This window comes from Perca fluviatilis, chromosome 13 (assembly GCF_010015445.1).
Source record: "Perca fluviatilis chromosome 13, GENO_Pfluv_1.0, whole genome shotgun sequence".
Lineage (NCBI taxonomy): Eukaryota > Metazoa > Chordata > Actinopteri > Perciformes > Percidae > Perca > Perca fluviatilis.
The window spans coordinates 6,309,143-6,330,021 of NC_053124.1; the positions used below are offsets into that span (position 1 = coordinate 6,309,143).

Genomic DNA, 20,879 nt, shown 5'->3' on the forward strand with positions numbered 1-20,879 from the left:
GGACCAGAATGGACCAACAACATGGTAACGGACACAGCCTACCTGAGCCTTCACAACTGAACGGCCTGCCGGAAAGCCATCTGTAGTGGATCAATGAATTTTTGCATGAGCTGCCTGCCTTCCATTAGATCTGTCCTCCATCTCCTATCAGGCTCTTTGAACTAGGGAGGTCAGGCAGGCTGTGTGTTAGACATCTCATATCTGATTTTAATGAGAACTTTACTCCGATATCCATCTTAAAAGTCTGCTAGTTGGCCTTTTTGTCACAGCATGCTTGATCTGTGCTCAGTCAAACTGTGACATTTCCCTCTGAGAGGCTGTCTGCGCCGCTGTCGCACATCTTTATTAGGTCACTCACGTCTTTGTACTTCTGCTCTGTGTGTTTGTGTCCGTGCGTCTTCGTCCCCTTCTTTCCGGAGCAGGAATGGCGGCGGTCGAAGCGGTACTTTCTGTGCCAGCACCATGATCTTGGAGATGATTCGTCACCACAGCATGGTGGACGTGTTCTTTGCTGCCAAAACGCTGCGCAACTCCAAGCCGAACATGGTGGAGACAATGGTGAGCAAGCAGGGACCTTCATCTCCCTTTACTGCAACATATTATACATCGCACTACACGGCTGCCTCAGACAGGGTATGTCAGGGAAGACAGAGCCACTATCCAGAAAGAAATCAAACCTTTTTTATTACTGGTTTCTCTTATTTAATATATTTAGAAAAAACACATAAATTGACTTCTCCACAGTAAAGGTGTGTTTAGACTAAATGGGAATTTGTTTCCCGCATACGTAAATACATTTTTAGATGCAGCATATAACATACAAAGTCAAAGAAAAGCGGCAAGCGATCGCAAATCGATACAGATTTTCTTAAAGTAGCACAAATTGAGAAAATGTGTATAGTTGAGCAATGCATTTGCATTTATCATGAGGTCTGACTCCAATTTATGAACATGCATGTAACAAGAACAAAGCAGAGGCAGAAGGGAAATAGAGCTCAGCAGTGTGGTTCCAGAAGTGAATTTCCCATTCATTTTCTCCATAAGAATGTTGGTTATTAGCCATAATGTCTGAACGATCCTGACCACGAGCTACGAGGTTGTGAAAACGAAGGTTCATGCCTCTGTAGAAGCCACGAGTCGGTATCATGTCAACCTTGTTTTAGAAAAAAAACACGTTTTATTCACGATGTCATGGAGAAGTACTACACTACCCACAATCCTAGGCGTAACGGCAACGTTGTCTGATCGGTGGAGCATGAAATACCATTACCACAGAAATATTTACCAAACCCGCAAGCACACATACCGGTTAGGTCAGTTCAAAGGGCTTCACAGATGACTAAAAAAACAATAATAAAACAAAATTGCTGAACGTATAAACAACTAGAAAGACAAAAGGAATTTAACAATTTGAAACCAATGTACGCAAGACAACAACACTAGAAAGAGTTAGGCTTGGGTATCATTTGGTTTTTTTCCGATACCGGTGCTAAAACGATACTTTTAAAACGGTGCCGTGCCTGAACCGAAATATATATAATATATTTATAATGAATATAATATTAAATAATAAAATCATATCATATCAAAGTAAAGGTATCCCAAATAATGGCTGTGCTGCATAAAGTTAAAGATTCTCTAAATAAGAATGCATTGTTTTTGTTGAACAATTCACTGATTGTTCCATATCTGACCTATTGCATTGAAGTGTGGGGAAGTGCCTGCAAAAATATATTAATCCAATCTTACTTTTACAGAAAAGAGCGATTAGAGTTATAAGTGGAAGTGAATACAGAGATCCAACTAATCTTTTATTCATACAACTAAAAACACTGAAAATTAATGAATTAGTAGAGTATAACCTTCTACAAATCATGTATAAAGCCCATCTGGAAAGTTTACCAAACAATTTGCAAAATAGATTCACCAAGAGGACAAGTAGATATGAACTAAAAGGTACTGAGGTTTTTACAAAACCCAGGTTCCAATCGGCTGTAAAGGAAAAATGTGTCACAATCAAAGGAGTCAGTTTGTGGAACAGTCTTGATTGTAGAATTAAAACTTCAAAGTCCATCTATGTGTTTTAAGAAGTGTGTTAAATTATCAATGTTGCAGAAATATAATAGATCAACTTTATTGATGTATTTTGTGTTTTGATGTCTTAGAAAAAGAGACGGCTGCATGACACAGCTCAAATGAATTGGAACTGTAAATGATATTGTGTTGATAGGGGGCAGACATTATAAGTTGTACTTCTTTCTGCTCCTTTTCATTCATGTTAAATGCTGTTGTTGCATTTGTTTTAAATGAATGAAATAAAGAAAAAAAAAAAAAAAAGGACCACAAAACGACACTTGGCGACATTAAAGAAGGGCTAGTTTATTGCTAAGGCCATATGGTCAAAATGAAATGATTGATTAATAATGTAATAATAACTTATAACAATGGCTTATTTCATTGCTGGTAAACGACAAAAACAAGCACCAGATGGGAAAAGGGTATTTTACAATAACTTTGAATGCACCACCAGGCTGGCGAGTTTCAAGTGAACGCACCGTCTGTGTTGTTTTTCCGACGTCTGCAGCTGCAGTCAGACCGTTAGGTCCCGGTGTTGGACTCCTCTACAGGGACATACAGTCACACGTTACACCGCCTAACGTAAGCTGTTAGCATTTTAACTATCGGGTTTAATCCAGCTACTAGCTAACGGTAACGTAGCGTCCCGTGCAGCGATGCTTTTCGTTCTTATTCGGTCTCTTTACTACCGTTTACATCGGAACCGGTGCCCTATTGGCACCGCGGTTCGGTACCCAACCCTATAAATGGTACACCTCAGGTTTTAGTGTCACTTCTTCTTCTTTTTGCCTAAATCCATTATCTAGCACTGACATTCAGCAGTCATACAGGGACAAATCCATAGTGGAGATGACACCATTACCAATCTCTCCACCCACAGTCACCTTAACGGACCAGCATGCAATGCAGCTGTATAAGGAACAGGATGGCTTTTGAGTAAGGAGATCACACACAAATACAAATACAGACATAAATAGACAGCCAATGAATCATGGCAGTTATGTGTTATGGATAGCAGTAGTATAGGGGTTGTGACCCTTTCTTGTCTGATACTCCCAACATTTTTTAAAGAATAAGCCTGGAGATATTCCATGTTTTTTATGGTCAACATAAGGAGATGAAAAGACCTGAACCTACAGTGCACCCTCTCTCAATACTTTGACTTCCCACGCCCATTGGTTCCTATTGGACATGTCAATCTTTAAAGGAATAGTTAGACATTTTGGGAAATGCATTTATTTACTGTCTTGCAGAGGGTTACATGAGAAGGTCAATATGTGTCCGTCTGCTTATTATGAAGCTACAGCCAGGTAATGGCTAGTTTAGCCTAGCGCAGAGACTTGAAGCAGGGGCAAACAGCTAGCCCAGCTCTGGCCAAAGGGAACACTATCTGCCCCCCCCCCGAACCCTCTAAAGCTCCCTTATTAGCCCATTATTTCTCTTTTATTTAATCTGACCTGTTAGATGGCAGCTACAGGTCTTTAAAAGTCTTAAAAAGCTTTGTATTCAGTTTCCTTAAAAAATAAAAAAATAAAGATTATTTTTTGGGGGGCGTTTTCCCTTTATTCCAAGTGACAGTGGATAGATATGAAAGGGGGAGAGAGATGGGGGATGACACGCAGCAAAGGGCAACAGGCCGGATTCAAAACCCGTGCTGCTGCAGGACTCAGCCAACATGGGGCTTAACCCTCTCACTGGGTGAGGGTCTCACTAGAGACCGCCCCAAACAGCGGAACATTTAAGGGAACATTTCTAGTTCACGCAAATGATTTACTGTTGATATGAAAAAACTAATCTCGATCAATATCTGTGCTTGTTCTAGGAGCAGTACCGGTTCTGCTATGACCTGGCCCAGGAGTACCTGGACTGTTTGGAAGTCAGATAGCACCAATCCCTCCCTTCTGGTCCCTCTTGGAGGAGAAGGTCTGCGTCCTGGATCCTGGATCTGTGCTCCTGCCTCCTTTTAAACCATGTATACAGCTCTGGTTGTCTTTGTGCGCCATGCCTGGATGAAACACTGTCTGCCCTAAAGACATAACAATTTAGAAAGCTCACTGGACAACTTGTAACATACTACTGACACCCTTTTTTTTTTTTTTTTTTGCTTTTCCTCTGCGTTCTGATCCAACCTATACTCTTTCGTGCCACTTCACATCTTGCCAAAACCAGAGGACACTTAACAGGAGTAGAGTCGGTTTTCTATCCGAGCTCCGTCGAGGCAGCCGGACCGGCTGTCGTGCACCTCGCCGACAGGACTCAAAGAGCTCAGCTGTATCCTGCCTTACTACGAACAAACACTGAAAGGGAACTACAGTTGATGCCAACCCCTGGGTGATATTGTGTGTTTGTTTGTAACACTGTAAATGGTGCAATCTGCTGTTGGTGAACATCCCATGTCGTACGGTACTATAGTTGAACTTTATTGTGTGGGTGAGGCTGACGATTGAAGGTAAAGCCCGAGGGAAGAAGTCAGTCAAATCTGATGGACATATCTGTACAGTAGAGTTGTCTTGGACCTAATTTCTCTTTATTTATTTTCTCTGTATATAGATTCTTTCACCCCCCTCTCCTCCCCATCCCCTCCCCTCCCCCCGGGTGTTTCTAGATGTTCTTAACGTCTTATCAGTGTGCCAATCCATTCTCTCTGTGTTTGTAAATGGGGACCACTTCAGCATCTGCATGCCCAGTCTTAAGTGTTTTCATTGCAGTGTGTGGCCCAAGTCTGCTTCAGGACGGATACTGCAACGTAAATCCCTCCGCTCGTCCTCCGAGAGCTCCGTAAAAGAATAACCGCGTGTTGCTGTGAGAATACGGCGAAAAAGCTGTCGCTTTCTAAATTTGTATTTATTCAATGTGTTTTATTTTCTAAATAGTGTATAAAACAGGAAAGTAAATAAAATATGTTGTTGCTTAACAACCACGCTTTTTGGAGAGATTTTTTTTCGGGTACAGGCCTAGGGCCGCTGGACATGGAACCTCTGTATGAAGTGACTGTTAACATTTCAATCAAATGAACACAAAGCCACGCTGAAAGGCCAAACAATAGACAGAAAAGGACCACAAAGAGATGTGAAATGACCACAAAGACATGCAAAACTACCATCAAGAGACTCAGAATGACCACCAAGAGATGTGGAATTAAGAGACGCAAGATGACCACAAAGAGACAAAAGGGCTACATTCAGACTGCAGGTAAAAGTGGCCCAAATCAGATTTTTTTGGGGGGTCAAGTGGACCAGGTCATACATCTTCAGAAGTAGTGTGAACACTCCAATCTTGCCCAGATCAGATTTTTTCAAATCAGATTTAGACCACTTCCATATGTGGTCCTGAATCAGACCCAGGTTCTTTTTTTTTTTACGTGGCCGCAGTGTGAACAACCGAGGCGGATTTTATGCGACATTTTTCGACATTTGTCACAATTATGCACCGGCAGGAGTTAGAACTATACACAGACAGCAAAATTAAAAAACTTGACTAGGCCTACAAAATGGAGAAGAGTGATGGAGCAAGTCAATGGAGGGAGATTTGCAGCCAATACCCGCAAAAGGCCAACATAGCCAGTTTGTCTCTCTTTCTCTTCATTCTTCTCCTCCTCAGCACCTTCTCATTAAGGTTACGGCTGTCGTTACACAAACCTTTTGAAATAAAAGCGAAAATGCTTCCTTCCTCCATAACCTCCCTAACTTTAGTGCAACAGCGTGCTGCGTCTGATGTCATTGTTAGTGTTCTTTTGCGCATGCGGGTCACTTCGAAACCGTAAACAGTTCACACTGGAATCTGATATAGGCCACATTTTAAAAGGTCATGTGAACAGACATATAAAAAAAATCGGATCTGAGCAAAAACTCCAAATTAGGCATTAAGACTTGCGGTGTGAACGTAGCCACAAACCGACTCAAAATGCAAAGACAACCACAAAAGACACAAAATGACCACAAGGAGACTCCAACCGACCACAAAAAAACACGCTAATTGACCACAAAGAGACGCATTACTATAAAGACGCAAAAACTACCACAAACAAAAGCAAAATAATCACAAAGAGACGCTCAACGACCACATAGTGACCACAAAGAGACACAAAACAACCACACACTTGGAAATGCGAAATGACCACAAAGAGATGCAAAGCTACCACAAGGAGACTCAACATGATTCAAAATGACTACAATGGGATGCAAAATGAGCACGGAGGGACACATGGCAACCACAAAGAGATGACCACAGAGATATGAAATGACCACAAAGGGACGCAAAACAACCGCAAAGAGACGCAAATCAGGGCGGGGTCTTGCTCCTAGGAGGAGTACCTTACCTAGGTACTGTCAGGGCACGCCCTCATACTCTGCTTCTGACTGGCTAGTAGTCCTTACCTAGCTACTGTCAGGGCACGCCCTCATACTCTGCTTCTGACTGGCTAGTAGTCCTTACCTAGCTACTGTCAGGGCACGCCCTCATACTGTGCTTCTGACTGGCTAGTAGTCCTTACCTAGGTACTGTCAGGGCACGCCCTCATACTCTGCTTCTGACTGGCTAGTAGTCCTTACCTAGGTACTGTCAGGGCACGCCCTCATACTCTGCTTCTGACTGGCTAGTAGTCCTTACCTAGTACTGTCAGGCCGCCCTCATACTCTGCTTCTGACTGGCTAGTAGTCCTTACCTAGCTACTGTCAGGACAGCCCTCATACTCTGCTTCTGACTGGCTAGTAGTCCTTACCTAGCTACTGTCAGGACACCCTCATACTCTGCTTCTGACTGGCTAGTAGTCCTTACCTAGCTACTGTCAGGGCACGCCCTCATACTCTGCTTCTGACTGGCTAGTAGTCCTTACCTAGGTACTGTCAGGGCACGCCCTCATACTCTGCTTCTGACTGGCTAGTAGTCCTTACCTAGCTACTGCTCATGTGCAACTCCCAACAAAGATGAAACAGAAGTGAGAGGTCTCACTCTGTAGCTAAAACAGAGAGCTCAACACACAGGGTGAAAAGAGGAGCTGCAGCAAAGTGCATTATGACAAAAATATGGTGTTTTTTTGAAAATTAAACCATGTAAACCTATTCTGGTATAACCTCTAAATACAATTATGAACCTGAAAATGAGCATAACATGAGCACTTTAAAACTGTGCCCCAGTCTGGATGTGTGGCACCCGCTGCGTTCAGCAAAGGCATTTTCAAGCAATTACGAGTTTGTGATGGGAGAGTTGTTGATGTCCCCCCCCCCTCCCCCAACACCAGCACTCCCACCACCTCCTCCCTCCCCCCTCCCTCCCGCCACTTATAACCAGCCGATATATTGCTGCTTAAGAATCCCACAGTTCATTTGCTTGACCTGTATTTTAATTTACGCTTATCATTTAATTAGCAAACTTAATGGACTTTTTTATCATTACCACCAAACAGAGCCTCTAGAATTCAGCCGCCTCCTTAATTGGGGGAGTCTTGATGATCCATTGATCGAGGGCTCGACGCACTTAATCTGCATGTGGCACTTTACAAGCGATGTCACATCTAGTTACTGTGGTTTTTTGTTTTTTTTTGGAGTGGCTGATAAGCTCCGGTGATTCACTGGTCGACCCTTTCCTGCACTCTGTTTCTTATCAACATACTGTACTCCCTCTGCTGCCTGCGCACATTTTAAACGAGAGACGGGACAGTGGCCGATGATTTTTTTTTTTTTCGAACATATGCAGAGAATGAACTCCAGGAATAGTCCGGAAAATGTGATAAGGGTCAAAGTGCACGCTAGGATGTAGGCCTATTCTTTGGCCGTCACGGTGTGTCTCCCCAACCACACACACACACACACACACACAGGTTCAATGACGTTCTCTTTGTGTTTCTGAGGCAATAGATCTTCCTTTACTGCATTTAAAAAAAAAAAGATGATGAAAAGCCGCATAATGTGCCTCTGATAAAAGAACAACAACACAATTGCTATTGTGTGCAGCGCACAAAAGGACGTGGATGACGCTCTCCTCAAAGCGTCGGTTTATGTCAGATTACACAAACCTGAGAATGGGTTTTCTCTTCATGTGTTTGCTGGAAGGAAAACACAGGTCCTGCGCTGCCTCTTTCTTTTGGAGGCTGATCTGAACGCTTAAGAGTACATTGTGCATCTCGTTGCCACAGCGGCGGTGTCTGTAATTACTGTAGAAGCCGTTGTTTTAAACTGAAGGGCTGCGTTCAAGCCCGGGAACTGAGACTGTAGATGACTGAACGCAATGGAAAACACACAGAGGGGCTATCTGCGGACGCTTATCTCGATTATTTCATTAATCACAGGCAGGAGATTTTCCGCACACACACACCACACACACACACACACACACACACACACACACACACACACACACACAGGTTTGTTTCACTATCTTTGTGGGGACCCGTCATTGACATAATGCATTCCCTAGCCCCTTACCCTAACCTTAACCCTTATCCCCTTATGTCGTGTTGGTCCACAGCTTCTTCTTTTTTTTGGGGGGGGGGGGCATTTTTAGGCCTTTATTGACAGGACAGCTGAAGAAATGAAAAGGATAGAGAAAGGGGGGGAATGACTTGCAGCAAAAGGCCACAGGTCGGAGTCAAATCGGAGCCCGCTGCGTCAAGGAGTAAACCTCTAGATATGGGCACCTGCTCTACCAGGTGAGCTAGCCAGGCACCTTCCCAGACTGTTCTATTATTTGCCTTTAACCACTTAGACATCATATCCACATTGCAGATGAATATTTATCTAAAATCTAAGCGTGAAGATATTTTGTTAAAGGTCCCATGGCATGAAAATGTCACTTTATGAGGTTTTTTAACATTAATATGCGTTCCCCCAGCCTGCCTATGGTCCCCCAGTGTCTAAAATGGTGATAGGTGTAAACCGAGCCCTGGGTATCCATCTCTGCCTTTGAGAAAATGAAAGCTCAGATGGGCCAATCAGGAATCTTCTCCTTATGAGGACATAAGGAGCAAGGTTACCTCCCCTTTCTCTGCTTTACCCCCCCAGAGAATTTGGCCCGCCCATGAGAGAGAGAGAGACATCATGGCTTTCAAACGAGCAAAGTGGCAGTTGGTCAAAGCTCCGGTATCACAAGTCCGCACAAGGAAAGCAGCTGTGCAAACACAAAGGTGCATCTCTTGCCCCTGCTGGATTTGTATCAAGGCTCCAGCCATGCAAGTGGGCAGCCACATGAATCAATTAATCTCCTTCATTTTTATCACAAATGCACCATGAAACCCCCCCCCCCCCCCCTCCCCGACAGATTCAATTTGAGCTCCGTGCGGATTCGTTTTCATCTCTGACATGACTTTACATTGCATTAAATTAGATTGCTCTTAACGGGCATGTGGACCGGAAGCTTCCCTCTCATCTCTTTATACAGTCAAATCGAGATAATGTCACACAAGGTCTGCAAAACCTATTTCAAGATGGTCGGGCTGCTGACGATAAAAGCTGGTGTTTTTTAAGAAAATGTCTCATTCAGTATGGCAATCATCATTGATTATGTCAGGCCCAGCTGACAGAACGTCCATGAAGGCGGCAGTTAATGGCAAATATGTTGTTTGGTTTGGAAGGCAAAGCACATCAGTCGGGGGGAGCCTGTGGCAGTATTGAAAACGTGGCACAGGGAAAAAAATAAACTAATAAGGCTGCTCTCCCACCCACGGCATAATCTATCAAGGTGGGAGGGAAGATGGCCGAGGGCGAGTCAATAACGACCCAGCTTTATTCCAGTGAATGCTGTTCACGGGGCCTGCATCGGCATCTTCCACCTCTCTGCGTGACCATAACACCATAGCAATAAAATCGGACGGAGGCTGAGGGGGGGCCGAGGTGGCGTGACCTGCACGGACATGACTGATCTGAGTAATGCTGTGCACCTGGGCCGAAACACACACACACACAGACATGAAAGGGGAGAGAGAGGGGGAATATCATGCAGCAAAGGGCCGCAGGTCGGAGTCGAACTCGCGACCGCTGCGTCGAGGAGTAAACCTCTACATATACGCCTGTTCTGCCAACTGTGCGTTAGCAGCCACGTTTTTGGGGCATTTTTCACTGTAATTGGAAAGTAGTAAAGATGCAAATACATCTCATCATATCTTGTCATTATCCATCACAAAGTATCGGAAACTAAAAAACATTTTAATTAGGAATAGCGCATTAGCAATACAGTGGTCCACGCAGCATGTCTCTGTTTTGTTATATAATGCCATTATTAAAGAAAGCACGACAACCAAATGTATCACAGTTTGAATCATCATTCAAGTGCTTACTTGCCTATAAAGCCAGAATTATCTTTGGAAATGTTTCGATTGAGGAAACATACATTCTTTTTGCTGCATAGTGATGCAAAAAAAATAAAACCACAAAACTTAATGCAACTCAAGTTAAGTTAGGTCCTATTGTGCTTATATCATTGATGTTCATATCCAGACCAGTAGCAACAGCTAATCGACCAGTTTTAACTAAACAGTGTAGGATAAAAGCAGGACACTGACTGAATGGCCTACTAACAGAGCTGAGAGGTGGCACGTGGCAGTAGGCCTACAGTATATTCTTCACGATAAAGTACTGTTCCCTGTGTGCCAGCATTTGTTTAGCAACTGTCCCAATTTCCTGCAGTAGCCTAGCCTAGTCTATCAAATGCTGTTGGGGTGTTGCATTGGCCTTGGGCTATATGTACAATCTATGGGTGTAACCAAAGCCGGTCTACGGAAAGCCATTCCACTCCCTATTCAGCCCCATTGTACCAGATTTTGGTTGCAGTTCCACCAGAGTTCCACTGTGGGTGATCGCGGTCCAGTGCAAAATTAATGGGACTCAATACTAAATTACTAATAATAATAATAATAAATAATACTAAACTAAATTTGTCTCTTTCGCCTGATTGTCGTTGAGAAACCTCAGATTTGATTGTAGTTTTTGCAAGTTCAACATGGGTTATAGGTTGAAAGTTGAATGAACGAGTACTTATGTCCTTTTGATTTCTTACAGGGTGAGTCGTTGTTGCCCATAACACGCTAGCATTCTGCTAATGAATGCTGATTGGTCAGTGAAGGAGTGATTACGATCGGAGAGCCCGCTTGACGGCATCTGAAGCAGAGCCTGAATGTCAGAGTGAATATTTCGGTGTGGTCTTTAAAACATCAGCAAACCTCTTTCTAGCACGTGTATTAACAGGGAGAGCCTAAACTGTTAGCTGTGTTGTCGATGCCTCGAGAGAAAAAAGGAAGCGACTCAGAGCTTGCCGTAAAGCAGTATCTCCGGCCGTATATGTGTATGACGTCATTGACATTTTAAAAGGCTTTTTAGAACAAAAAAGTGATTTAAAAAAAATCTAACACACAACAATGTGTATTTTTTTAGCTTCCCCTTTCGAATGCAACATTCAAATTACTAGACAAAAAATTATATCCTGAGAAAAGTGGATTTTGAGGGGTATAGCTCCATAGAGTCCCATTCCTTCTGCACTGGCCTGTGAGCGCCCCCTATATGGAACTCTGGTGGAACTGCAACCAGTTCAGAAGCCGGAAGTAACAAGGGAGTGGAACTTCTTCCAATATTAGAAATTCTTTGGTGTAACTGACACTTACATAAAAGCTGGGATGTGATAGGCTACTGGAATACAGGCCTCATTAATTCATGTTATTGGTTACACCTGTGTTCCAGCAGCGATATTGTTACTCGCCAAGACCCGCCCTTCAACAGCATTCACACACTACTATTGGCCAGGCGTCTTACATGTACAGGTCCTATCCCCTGACCAATCCCCTAACCCTAACCTTAACCACTCGAGGTGAAATGCCTAACCCCAACCAATCGAGCTGCTTCGTAGGGTGTAGGGCTTATGGCCTTGGCGTGGCCATACTGGGATTCGTAATTTTGCGTTCCGGCGTAGGGGCAAGAAGTGCGCGAGGGGGCGCTCGAACATCCCCCTAAGTAGCGCCTTAGCAGCCGATTAAAATGTACTGTATCTATTTTTTTTTTTAGTAAAACATTTGCTTAAACAGTGAATCTACCAATGTTATTTTATATCAAAAAGATAAATAATGGTAACTGTTTTATATTTCTATTTTACGCGAAAACGACCCCCAGGTGACCCCTTGAACTGATTGGTTGCGTTGGAGTAGGAGAGCTCAATGAGCGATGTTTGGTTGTATTAGCTTAGCGTTAGCTCATATGCTAAAGACTGACGTTTCACTTGTCAAACCAGGGCTGCAATGTGTCTAAATGGAGGAATGCATCCCTTAAAAAGGAACCAGGGTGGAAGAACCAATAAAGGACTGGACGCCGTGTCAAAAACAGACGGATTTATATCCATAAGGGTGAGTCAACATTTCTTTAAATTCAGTATTGAGTGATTGTTGGCTCCTGTTAGCAAAATTAACTTGCTAACTGTTGCCATTTGGCCCACAGTAATAGCACATTTACGTCAAGTGTACTAATGTGTTTGGCCCAGAGTTACCATGTATCATGCTGTGTCATACCGTATGCAAGTATGTGTGCCCGCTCGGTGTGAGTTTCCTTTTGACCATTGCTAATAATTGGCCATGTTGGGCGGTTAGTCACCGTCTTGGTGATGGTGTCGTGTACAGTATGTGACGGTTGTGTTGTGCCTGCTCCTGGTGTCATTTAATTAGAAGGGAAAATGATAGGCTATTAATGTAAGCGCTGTGGCTTATAACGCATTGACCTGCATGGTGTAAACGAATGATTTAACGTCTTAAAAAGGCCCTACATAGTTTTATCTTTACTGAGGCACTAAATATTTGGCTTTCAGAAGAAAACCACCAGGAGGCTACAGACGTATAACTTGCATTTTTGTCTAAGCACACCTGACATTATTGTTCTTATTATATTTAGTTGATTTATTTGTATTTGGACGAATCTGTGCTGTTCTTGCCAATTAAGCTCCCCCATCTAAGGGCCAGACGAACCTGCTTGGAGGCCCAGGTGCATACATGAGCTGCTGGGCTCGTTCCTCTCCATGCAATGTGTACATTTGTTCTGGTGTAATACTACAGCACCTGAATGCTACTTGAGGTCAGGTAGGGTAATTAAACAGGTCTTAGCTTAAGCCCCTTGTCATGTCAGTTGATAGTATGCGATGTTTTAGTTGTGCATATTCCCAAACAAAAAGTGTCTATTAATTCAGCACAAACTAGTCGTCACACAATGGACCTTTTTCACAGCAGACATTTTGACTTGTCATAGTCGGAAAAGCCCAGCTGAAATTGATAACCTTAACGATGGCTCAGTTCCATCAAGTGTCCCAGTAAGATATTTCAGTGAGTCAGCATGCACAATACCAGGGCCTCTCGAATGCAACCATCATTAGTGGGTTTGAATACACCTGTGCTTTTCCTACTATGACATGTCAACATGTCTGCGGTGGAAAAAGGTCTATAAGCCTGGGGCTTTCAAGGCCCCTGGTGCTCTGGTGACCCAGGGCTGTTGTCTGCTTTGCCCCGTTGGTAATACAGCCTTGACCCATAGCCCCCCCTTGCCACAATTACCTGCTGACCTACTGCCTGTGTATGACAAGTCAAAATATCTGCTGTAAGAAAGGATTACTCTGTGTATTTTACAACTACTGAAATGCCCTGAACTGATCCTTAATTTATCCATGAAACCACAAAGTGTCCATTAAAAACACCCTAATTTCAAAACCCTTTCATTAAGAAATTAAGTAGATTATAGATTTGAAATACTTGATATATCCATTAATCAACAGTTTCATTTATTGTTAAAGCCCTAACACTGCAATGGTACTTAAGTGCAGGTGTTTTGTTGCCTGATTAGACCTTTTCTCAGGACTGTGTGGACGTGTGCAGACTGTGCTTCAATAACATCTCCCACAACCTCTTTGTTGATTGTATTGCACCTTTCAGAACTGCTTACAACTTTATGATTCTTATTAGTTCATGCAGTTTGGTGATCTCATGTAATAGGTCTTTTTCACAGTTGGAAAAGCAGAGTTGAATTGTTTTTATTATTTTTTTTATTTTTTTAAGAAAGTCTAGACAACAATACAACGCATGAAATGCGATCTCTCCAAATCGTGGTTTGAAATGTGATTTCTACAGGTGTGTCTCTGTCCGGGTTGCTCTGGCTACTAAAATCAGATTTTCAAAGTGTATTTTGCGTCACACGCAACGCAACACACAACGATGCAGAAATGATGGACCGTCCTCCATTTCTCATGCTTCTGCGTTGGGAAGCCGCATCACCAGCGTAGCTACGTACTTAATGACGCCTCCGTCGTTACCACAGCAACCCATGCAGATAGGTTGATGATGTCTGGACGCACTAATCCGATCTGATCACTTGCAAATAACAGTGCGGACAGTCTGTCTTAAAGATGCCTGCAGTCTGAACCTATCTTTATTGTCTATGCTGGCACAGCGGGATGTCAGGACCTACCTACCTACTACCCTTAATTTATTTGTAAAACCATTCAAAACACCTTTGAATGACCCCTTTGAGATTTCTTGCAAATAGGGCCGTCCCCTAAACGCCAGTGACTCGAATCGTCAGTTGAGAAGCCCAACTCGCATCTTGTTGTATACAGAGCGTCACAGAATAACAGCATGGCAGGCTGTAAACTTTTACAATCTAAGTTAAGTCTCAAAATGACCAAACTACTAAACAAACTTTCATGGAAACAGCAAGGGGTGATAGAGGGAGTGAGGCAGAAAAAAATAACATTTGAAAAACCTGTATTCATGAACTGAACACCAAAGAACAATATTGTTGTTGAAAAACAAACTGAACTAAACTCCATTGCGGAGATGATTCAAGCATGTTGAAAATTCTTATTCAATCAAGTTCTCTTACATTTACAAAGTAATTCAAATAATAAATTCCCATGTTCTAAAAGGAGTAGGAAGAAGTTCATAAACACACTTTTCTGGTCTCTATTTTATCCTTTAGTTAAATACAAAACAATTTTATGCTTCACTTATTTATACATCTTTACATAAACGTACACTGTATATCTACCTACCTATAGCTCACATAAACACATGCATACACATAGAAACAGATACATACACACACACATTTACACTTTTTTTAATTTTTCGATCTATCTTCTTCGTTTCCGTCTATCTATAGCAAATCAAATAATAACACATCCATATAGGCCCAGGAACCATACAGTCAGTATACAGTACTATAACCTGGAGTCCTTTTCATATCCATTCAATATATTCATTTGAAATAGTCTCTTAAAATTGCTCATTGTTGTACATGATTTCATCTCTTCACTGCAGCTGTTCCATAAATTATTGATATTGATATTTAGCATTTGTTCTTATAGGTTTCTTTTGAAATCCAAACGTTCCTCTTAAGTTATGCTTGCTCTCTCTCATTTGAAACAACCCTTGTGTTGTGGTTGTGGATGTTTCTGTTGCTGTTTCCTGTTTTGTATATTGATTTTGTATCATTCTGAGGATTGTTTGTTTCAGTTGATCCTGTTTTGACTGTGTAGTAGTCTGTGCATTGTTTATATTTCTGGTTCCTGTTTTATTGTGATAGTCTGGTTTTCTGTCTTGTCTAGTTTTACTTCCTGTGTTTTCCTGCCTTTTTTTATTACCCCCCCCCTTCCCCCTCCCTCCTAATGTGTTTCCCCTGTTGTATCACCTGTTCCTTGTTTACTCATTACCTCTTGTATTTAGCCTCTGTGTTCCCCTTGTCTCTTGTCAGATCATTTTGTGTTTTGCCTTGTCTGTTTGTGCCCTGTCAGCGTGTCTCAGCCATGTGCCTTTGTTTGGAATCTTCCCTGCGTTCTTTTGTTCCTGTGAGTTTTTCCCTGTGTTTTTTCTAGGGTTGGGCATCGAGAACCGATTCCTAATCGGAATCGTTTCAAAAATTACGATTCCATCGGAATCGTTTCTTTATTGCAATCGTTTGGAGGATTTGGTTTCAAATCTGATCATAGGTTCCAAATTTAATATGCGCAAGTTTTGGTTTCCGTAGCAGCCAGGCGCTTGTTGTGTTGCAGCCGTGCAGCACAGTAAGCGGAGCTCTAGTGTGGCTTTATTTTGCATTGTAAAAGCTGTAAAACTGCAACCCACCTATGAATCAAAATAAAACTTTCCTCTTATTTGTGAAATAAGCATCTAACCCGTTTCAACTCCACCACTCAAAGAATCGGAATCGAGAATCGATAAGAACCGGAATCGAAAGGAAGAATCAGAATCGGAATCAGAATCGTTAAAATCCAAACGATGCCCATCCCTAGTTTTTTCCAGTCTCTGTGTTGCCGTTTTTTGTTTCGATAAATCCTCAACACCAACTTTCTCCTGCCCGCCTGCCTCTCTCTGCGTTTGGGTCCTATTATTCCCTGCCACGTAACCCCTTGGATACTGTTTGATAGCTGTTGAGTATTTACTTTGTACATAATTTGTGCAGTTTTAAAGTCAACAGTATCTCTGAATTTTAGTGCTTTTAAATAAAAAAAGTGGATTAGTTGGTGCTCTATAAGTGGTTTTATTTACAATTCTTAAGGCTCTCTTTTGAAGTATAAATATAGGTTCCGTGTTCGTTTTGTAAACGTTTCCCCACACTTCCAAACAGTAAGTAATATATGACAGTGTGAAGGAACAATACAATGGGCCTCATTCACCAACCGTTCTTACAAAGAAATGTGTTCTTAAACCCCACTTACGCACATTTTAGGAAGATTCTGACATTCACTAACGTTTTCTTATCTTGGATTTGTTCTTAGCTAAGAACCAAATCTACGAACACTGAAGAGCACTCTTACGCACATTTGAGTGATGACAGTTTGCGCCAAATAATTTGTTACTGCATTTTATTTAATTCTACAGTCGATTACAATGATAGTATTTTACTGTAATGCATTTCTGATCATTTGTTGAAAAAAAAAAAAAAATCATAGTATGCAAAGACTAACACTGCGGATTTACATCAGCAATGAAACTGATTTAAATCCTGCGTTATTTGGTGATTTATCGTGCTATTTATAGGGCCAAAATGCAGTGGTGGAATGTAATGAAAAGTGAATAATAAAGTTATGTTACAACAGTCAATTTGTCATAGGCTTCATTCACGTTTTCTACGTACACTTTGCCCCAGTCTTGTTTCATTAAATCCTCTTTGAATGTATTGATGTTTTCTTGGGGTCAGTGTCTGGTCATTGTGTATATGTTGCTGTCTTTCCTGGTCTTAGTGTAGCTCTGCATATTTGCAAAAACTGGCAGACGATTACTGACGTTAGTTATTATTAGTCGACTTTCAACTTTATAGTCAGCGTTGGTAAATATGTTATCAATTAGTGTAGCACTAGTTGTTGTAATTCTGGTTGGTCAAGTGATTGAGGGATATAAACCAGTACTGTACATTAATGAACTCTGTAGTTTTTTGTTCTGTTCTTGTGAGTTGAGCAAGTCAGTATTGAAGTCTCCGTAGATAAAAAAACATTTTTTTGTTATTGCTATTACTGAATATTTCTGTAATTTTTTTCTTAAACATGTCAATATTTGATCCCGGTTTCCTATAAATGCAGCTAATTAGAATGTTTTTAGATTTTTCCATTTCAATTTGTACTCTGATCCATTCCATGATTATATCTAAAACAAAAGACATTTTATTAACTATTTTACATTGATATCTTTTGTCAATATTATGCAACCCCCACCCCCCCCACCCTTTGATTGTTTCCTGTTGATGAAAAACAGTTTGTATCCCTCAATCTCAACCAAATCCTGATGTTCTACCGTGAGCCAAGTCTCTGTTATTGCAGTTGCTGTGAATTTTTTTCCCACTTGTTTTGTTTGATTTTTGAAAGGTTTGCGATAAGGCTCCTGCTGTTAAAATGTATTATTGATAGATGTGAACTGCTCAACTGTGTAATATTTAGACTGGCTGTGAGTACCAATGTAAAAGTTATTATCTGGGTCAATGTCATTTTCAATAATCTTGTGGTTTAGGCTATGTTATATGGTGTATTTCAAAGTTTCCAAGTTCAGTTGTTCATATGTAGCAGATGAGTTTCTGTCCAAGTTTGTCATGATCATTGTGTTTGATAAATAAGTTCAGTTCAGTTTGTATTCAGTTACCTTATGTAGGCCTATGTTGCTCTTGATTCATTCCTTCTTCAGACTTATCCAGCTCGGTGATGTCCCTGATGAAAAGCACTTTCGCTGCCTCAGGTGTCAACCCATGTAGTTTGATGACTCTCTTACAATTTCTTGCCCATGTTGCCTGGATCTTGTTTTGTTTTCTGAGTATGCATGCTTTCCTGGCGACGTCAGCATTTTTCTTGGTGAGGTGTTCGTTGATGTATACTTCGGTCCCTTTTAATTTCCTTCCCTGTCTGAGGAGTGCTGACTTTTTCTTTCTGTTCATGAACCGGATTATTATCAATGGAGTGGCCGTTTTGTTTTTGCTTGGCAGGGTATGACAAGCCTCAATGTCCCCGCTGTCACCTGTTGTTCCAGCGACTCCTTCTCCTCCTCGGAAGCTTCGCTCACTCTGGCAGCGGTGTTCCCACGGTCCGCAGCCACCCTGGCATGGTTCCGGTGTTTGGTTCTCAGGCCGCTGATAACCACATCGTTAACTCTGGAGTATTGCTAGAGGTCAGCAACTCGAGTTTCCAGAAAAGTGATCTTTCGGTCCTTCTCCAAGCTTTGCCTCTTTAGTGTTTGTATGTCACCCATCAGATCCATGATTTTCTTCTGTTTCGCTGCAACGGTTGAAATCTCCGCCGACAAGAAGTCCAGAGATTTCTTGATCTCCTCCACCTCGTCGGGTAGGATTGCATTTTTCTTAGGCGGCATATTCCAGCTTCCTTCTGGTTCCTTCTGGTCCGGTTAACGTTGCCCACGTTGTTTCGCCTAGTAGGAATCTGTTTTCCAAAATGTTTGTCTCCAGCGTGTGTGGCCTGTAGCCAAAATATTATTATGGTCCACTTACTAAATCTCTATTATGTTGATTTAATGTGCCACAAGTGCAGTGAACTAGTTCTGCTCCACATTGAGACTAATCACTTTAAAGGGAATTATAGTATCTAGCAGAAAAAAACGATTACGTCATACAGTTCATTAGCTATGAAAGGGGGCGTGGCCAAAGCATAGGCGTCGGGGCAAACCTTTACCAATAAAAAAGGAAGTCTCTGCTGAGTTCATTGATACCTCACATAAGACTCTACCTTAAACGGGTCACCAGTTATGAAAGGGGGGGTTGTGGCTTAAGCATAGGGGGCATGCCAAACCATCACCAATTAATAAGGAAGTTTCTGCTGAGTTCAGTGATACCTCACACAATACTCTACCTTAAATGGGTCACCAGTTATGAAAGGGGTGTGGTTTAAGCATAGGGGGCGGGCCAAACCATCAACAATGAAGAAGGAACTCTCTGCTGAAAGTTTTTCTTTTAATAACTTTTCATCTTTAAGGTGTTGGGATGGTACAGACCAAGTTTGAAGTCTATCAGATTAAATTTCTAGGAGGAGTTCGTTAAAGTATAGCACCTATAGTTTTAGGCCTACTTCCTGTTGCCACTAGGGGGTACTATGACTGAGTAAATATCGGTCTTTATATGTCCTCCGGGTTGGACTCTTATGAATCCTGAAAGGTTTCGAGCCAGTTGGACAATGTACACTCAAGTTAAACCCACTTCCTGTTTCGATGGCGAAAGGCACAAAATGGCCGCCCCGCCACGGCCATGCCCTATGAAGAAAAGTTTTTCTTTTTAATAACTTTTCATCTTTAATGTCTTAACCCTTGTGTTGTCCTTCGGGTCCCAGTGACCCGAAGGACAACACAAGGATTATGTACTTCCGTTTACTTGGTTGAGAATTGCTCTCTAAATAAGGGTTAATACAGCACCTTAGTTCTTGTTTGTACAGCATTTTGGTCAGCTTAAACTGTGTTTAAATGTGTTCTAGAAATAAACTTTACTTACTTACTTTACAAGAAACAGGGTTTAGATAGCAATTCTCAACAAAGTAAACGGAAGTACATAATCCTTGTGTTGTCCTTCGGGTCACTGGGACCCGAAGGACCACACAAGGGTTAAGTAGAGGTCGACCGATATGGGTTTTCTCAGGCCGATGCCGATCTTTTGAAATCAGGGTCAGCCGATGGCCGATATATGCTGCCGATTATTTTTGGCCGATATTTGCTTGTTTTTAACCTCTATTTGAAAGATAAAATTTAACACTAATAAGTACTTAAGATACACAAAATTTCTCAACAAAAACATTTATTGAACACCAATCTGCACTTGTATACTTACATTAAACCTGTATAATGCAAAAACATATATTGTATAAATAAACAAAACGGGTAAGAAGAAAGAAAGGAAAAAGAAAATAAATTTAACTTTGTTGAATAAACTTTTCAATTAAAAGATAAAGTTTAGTGCACTTAGAAGCATTTATCAAACAGCTGAGAACAATAAAATAAATTAACCATTTTAACAATAGTAGTGCTGACACACAGTAGCAACCAGCAGCATTTCTTTGTTTTGGTGTTGGCTGGGTGAAGCGCTGCCATAAGGGGGTGGTTTTCTTTTCAGCCATCAGACTTAATGACTAAAAAAGGGGGAAAATACAAGGTTAAGTTAGTATTTTTGTATAGTATCTTCTTCAAGTCATTTTATAGATGGGTATAGATATAAAATCTAACATTTGTTTTATAAATCAGCTAATAATTCAGTGCATTGTAAGTGATACAAGGCTAAAAAGTTTCTATCATCTTCCCAAAAACTGTCCTAAAATATGTATTTTTGGTTTGTTTTGTTTGTTGACAGACAAAGCCAAATGGACAAAACCTAATT

General features: G+C 41.6%; 1 protein-coding gene and 1 long non-coding RNA gene across 10 annotated transcripts in view; both read left to right on the plus strand.

Annotated features, from left to right (window-relative positions):
* The window catches only part of LOC120571198 (receptor-type tyrosine-protein phosphatase U-like), a 243,153-nt gene extending 238,160 nt beyond the window's left edge, over positions 1–4,993 (plus strand). For all 9 annotated transcript variants that reach the window (XM_039819974.1, XM_039819976.1, XM_039819981.1 and 6 more), the window contains 2 exons: positions 423–558; positions 3,899–4,993. In XM_039819974.1, the coding sequence (XP_039675908.1) occupies positions 423–558; positions 3,899–3,961 (199 nt within the window). In that variant the 3' untranslated portion in view covers positions 3,962–4,993. The remainder of the gene's footprint in view (positions 1–422; positions 559–3,898) is intronic.
* A 7,100-nt stretch (positions 4,994–12,093) lies between these two features.
* Positions 12,094–20,879, plus strand: part of LOC120570788 — a 100,492-nt gene continuing 91,706 nt past the window's right edge. Inside the window, exon 1 of the long non-coding RNA XR_005641129.1 lies at positions 12,094–12,397. This is a non-coding gene — a long non-coding RNA (uncharacterized LOC120570788). The remainder of the gene's footprint in view (positions 12,398–20,879) is intronic.